Here is a 4,981-nt window from a genome sequence, read left to right as displayed (position 1 = left end):
TAAAATAATTAAATTTTATTAATTTAATTTAATTATTTTATTATAATCGAATAATATAGACTCTTACCAATAAACTATATCAAACTTAAAACATTTTTCACTTTTTATTGAGATTTTATTTTTTTTATACAGATATAAAATATATAAATAATTTAATAATAAAAACAAGTTAATTATAATTTTAATAAGATATATTTTTTTATATAAGCCACTTATATATAGAATCCGGAATTGATTGACGTGAGAAGTCGCCATTTGATTACTTCTTTATGTCTACTTACTCTTTAGCCCCGTACAAGCTACCATAGCACGTGAAACTAATTAGTCCAAATGGCTACGACCACTACTACAACCACACGTGCGGCGTCCGACGACGATCTCCACTCCCTCCTTTCCGAGCAGCGGCGCGAGCTCATGGCTGCGCAAACCCTCGAATCCGACCTCGACTTAGCCTTCCGCCTCCAACTCCAAGAAGCCGTCAACGCCTCCCTGTCTCTTCCCCCTTCCTCGTCAACGTCACCACCGACTTCTCAAACACAATCCTCGCCTTCGGTTATTGTTATCCCGGACCAAAACGACGCCGTTCAGGCCTCTCTTTCTTCTCTCCAATCTGAAGAAATCTCCAAGATCGAACAAGAGTTGAATGATCGGAAACAATCCGAACTCGAAATGCGCAGAATGAGAGAAGATCTTGATCGTAGAATGCACGACCAGAAAGTCGCTCGGGAGATCTTGAGAATTCCGGACGACGAGTGGCTTGAGTGGGGTGATAATTTTGAGAAACCCTTCGGCGAGGGAAGCTCTAAAAGCGTCGAGAACGATAGTAGCATTTTCAAATTGTATTTCAAGGGTTTGGTGAGCGAAGAGATGGTGAGGGACCAGAAGGTAATTTTGGCTGGGATTGGGGTAGCAATTTGTGACCCAGTAGATAATTTGGTGTTCGAGATAAGGAAGCCATTGATTGGGAATGGAATGAGCAGGCAGGCTGCAGAGGCTAAGGCTTTAATTGAAGGGCTCAACGCGGCTCTTGCTCTGGAGCTCAAGAGGATTGTGGTTTCTTGTGATTATTATCCGCTTTATCAATTTGTAAGTTTGTGAATTTTAATTGATAAATTGAAATTAAATCTTAGTTCTTTTGTCGATTTTTATTGATTTTGATGCTATGGCTTTGGCTAGGAATTTGATATAATGAGTACACAATTAATTAGTACTGAATTCCGCTGCTTTCTTAGGCAAAGCCTGCGCGGCTGCTTTCTTAGGCAAAGCCTGCGCGGCTGCTTTCTTAGGCAAAGCCTGCGCTTTGTTGTTAGGAACAATTAGTGATAGTAATTCTACGTTCCCTAGGTATTTTTGTTGGTCTGAGAACTGCCTTGAATGCGTATTTCTTTAAATTTTGCACTTGAAGGTAAATAGGCCTCATTATCTCATTTCAAAATTGGAAAACTAAAGAAATATTGATGGGTGTTAGGCTGTATCAATGTGGCACTTGCAAGGTTTGGGAGAATTATTTTGATTACTATCTGTAATTACGGATTTAAGATGAATGGAGAAGGTAGTCACAGAGAACATAATAGTTTAGCTAAACTGACTTTTTGAAATTGAAATTTCGGATTAAAAGAGCATTTTGTGATTATCACTTCACTAAACCTTGCCCTAATCATAGATTGAAGAGGAATTTGATTCTTGTTGAACTGGATGCATTTGTGCTGTTTTTAAAAAAAAATTGAATATGTGTAATTTTGTGAGGAGGCACCTGCTTATCTTTTTGTGAGGGGAGATTTCTTTCTTATTCCATGAAATCAAAAGACATAAATTTCTGTGACTTACCTAGTAACCCTTGGACCAAGCACTTAGGCTATATTTGGTATGATGTAATCAAAGTTGTAATGTAATTGAGATTACATTGTATATTTGATTACATTGTTTGATAACGCAAAAAAAAATGATGTAATGGAATGACAATTACATGATGTAATTAATTATGCTTAAAGTAACGAAATGATCGTTATATACAAAAATAGATGTAATCATGATTATTTGTTTTGAATTTTTTCATTTATTGTCAACCTTACCACTATCTGGTCACTAATGCTACTACTACTATTACTCCACCCCGTCATCATCACCACTATTACCACCAACACCACTAGATCCACTACCACCACTACCATTACTACTACCACTACTACTCTGTCACTATTATCACTATCACTATTTAACTACTATCAACTCTACTATCACTTGGCTTGGCCATCATCTCACCTTGCCACCACCATTATCTAACTACCGCTATTGTTGCCACCACCACCTCCACACTATCAATCACTGCAATCACTGCCATTTATTATTAACACTATAAATAAATTAAATATTAAAATTAAAATTATCATTAAATCACACTACTTATATTTTTATTTTGCAACCAAACATAAAAATGTAATGACAATTAAATTACATTACATTACAATTTTGATTGTATTACTAATTGATTCTATTGCATTACATTACGCACTGCCAAAAGTAACTTAAGAGGTTTGTTTCTATTTTTACTCATTCACTGATCTTCCATGCTCAACCTACATTGACTTTCTGTGATATTTTGTATTTTCTTTCTTTGAGGCTTCAAATGCATGGATTCCATATACAGAACTCATTCTGAGCCCTTAGAGTTTATATAACACTGTTAATTGATGTTTCATTGTTTAAGATATTTTGAGTTTGTATTTTGCAATGCAGGTTATTGGAAGATGGCCACCAAAGCAGCGCAAGATTGCTACGTTAGTCAACCAAGTGTCTCTCCTTCAACGAAAATTTACATATTGCAATCCCACTCTTGTGGCACGCAATGATGTCAAATATGCTTTTAAACTTGCAAGAGATGCAATAGTTTCTCAGGTCACAATTCCTGCAGAATCAAGCTGTGGCGAGACTCTTCAGGAGACTTGTGTTATCTGTTTAGAAGATACAGATGCTGAGCACATATTTTCAGTTGATGGATGTGGACATCGATACTGCTTTTCTTGTATGAAACAGCATGTGGAGGTGAAGTTGCTTCATGGCTTGGTGCCTAAATGTCCTCATGAAGGCTGCAAGTCAGAGCTCAGTGTTGACAGCTGCGGGAAGTTCTTGACATCCAAATTAATTGAGACAATGAATCAAAGGATAAAAGAAGCTTCGATTCCTGTTACAGAGCAAATTTATTGCCCATATCCCAAATGCTCAGCACTAATGTCAAAAAATGAGATTTCTGAATTTGCTGAAAATGCATTTGGTGGTTCTGGACGTTCAGGTGCTCGGAAATGCTTGAAGTGCCATGGCCTTTTTTGTATTAATTGCAAGGTCCCCTGGCATAGCAGCATGACTTGTACCATTTACAAAATGTTGCATCCTAACCCACCTGCAGAAGATGTGAAACTGAAGTCTCTTGCTACAAGGAATCTGTGGCGCCAGTGTGTGAAATGCAATCATATGATTGAACTGTCTGAAGGTTGTTATCACATGACTTGCAGGTATTATAATCATCTTCCTCCCAAATTGATTTTTCCCACCAATTTTTGTGACCAAAGAAAATTAGTTGAATGAAATTGTAAAAGGTGTTTACAAATGACCTGTGAAAGAAAGATTGCATCATTTTCAGTGTTCATTACCACCACTTTGAAGAAGATTAGAATGGGGCTCTTTTTGGGGTTGAGGTTAGGAGGTCAAAAAAATGTTTTTTGGAAAAGCACCTTTCTCATGACTGAACTTCTATTAAAACTTGCCCATGGAATGGAAGGGGAGATATAAGAGGATATTGTGTAAGAATAAGATAAATGTTGGGCGGGTAAAGTGGGTCTTCCTCAACTTTACTTCACATTCCCACCCAGTTAAGGCTTAGGGCCTATGTCGCGAGTATATAGTGAAGTAATTGAAGGAAAGACATGTTTGTATGCTATTCTATCAGTTCTTTTAATACTTAGAAGAAAGCTTCAATAAGTTATGGTGCCTGACATTTATTATATTGTGGATTCACATCTTATTCTGGTACATTTAAAAATCATATATTCACTTAGACATCAATAATATTTCTCATGCTTGTGATGTTTTTGCAGATGTGGGTATGAGTTTTGCTATAATTGTGGAGCTGAATGGAAGGAGAAAAAGGCAACATGTCATTGCCCACTCTGGGATGAGGATAATATTTTGTATGATGATGATAGGGACTTTGATGAAGAAGAAGAAGATGATGATTTTGAACTTGATGAGGATGATGAGTACAATGCGTATGAATCTGAATCTGATTCCGATTATTTCTTCTAAATACTTACACCATTCTGTGTTTTTCTTTTCTTTTGGCAACATTACGTGTGTATAAATGTTGGGAAAGACCAAATTATACGGACACATAACTGGGCTCTTTGCACATAACTTGTTTATTCTTCTTTACTGGTTACTTGCTTGCAAGGTTTATTACTTTTCTTTGTGGTCTTTTAGTGCTGAGAAATAAGAGTGAGAAAACAAAAGCTGAGGAAAGTTGAATTGGAAAGCTAGGTGAAATACTGAAATCCATGGAGATAAAGCAAGTCATGGGATTTTCCTGACTGTATCTTCTGGGATAATGGATTATAATATATATATATATATATATATATATATATATATATATATATTATTTCTTAGAAAGACATGAAATGAAATTGAATGATTTGTAGCAGAAGTGGATCAACTAGATTTACGCGTTGCAGGATTTTATAATTTAGTCCATAGGATCAGTAAAATGCTGTGATCGGTTTTTGTATCTTCAAAAATTAATTATTGTGACTATGAAGCTTAGTTCTATTAAAAATTAATCAATATTTAAAATCAATTTAATTTATCTTTAGCCAAAAGAAAAAAAAAATTACAAACTCTAATTTAAAGTTAAATATCAAAATTATTCATTGCATAAATTATTTATTATTTTATTTTAATAATATAATTTAATATTCATTTTTGTATTTTA

At 35.3% G+C, this 4,981-nt stretch overlaps 1 protein-coding gene across 1 annotated transcript; it reads left to right on the top strand.

The window, feature by feature from the left end:
- The first annotated feature begins 227 nt into the window (after positions 1 to 227).
- LOC110635482 (E3 ubiquitin-protein ligase RSL1) lies at positions 228 to 4,425 on the top strand. Its single transcript, XM_058148276.1, has 3 exons — positions 228 to 1,086; positions 2,737 to 3,509; positions 4,092 to 4,425. Exons 1-3 carry the CDS (start codon positions 331 to 333, stop codon positions 4,297 to 4,299), a joined length of 1,737 nt encoding a protein of 578 aa, XP_058004259.1. The 5' UTR covers positions 228 to 330; the 3' UTR covers positions 4,300 to 4,425.
- Positions 4,426 to 4,981: the final 556 nt, after the last annotated feature.

The sequence above is a fragment of the Hevea brasiliensis genome, chromosome 6 (assembly GCF_030052815.1).
Source record: "Hevea brasiliensis isolate MT/VB/25A 57/8 chromosome 6, ASM3005281v1, whole genome shotgun sequence".
In the NCBI taxonomy this organism is placed as follows: Eukaryota; Viridiplantae; Streptophyta; class Magnoliopsida; order Malpighiales; family Euphorbiaceae; genus Hevea; species Hevea brasiliensis.
Note: the sequence above shows the minus strand (reverse complement) of the source record. Positions and strands in the feature narration are given on the sequence as shown.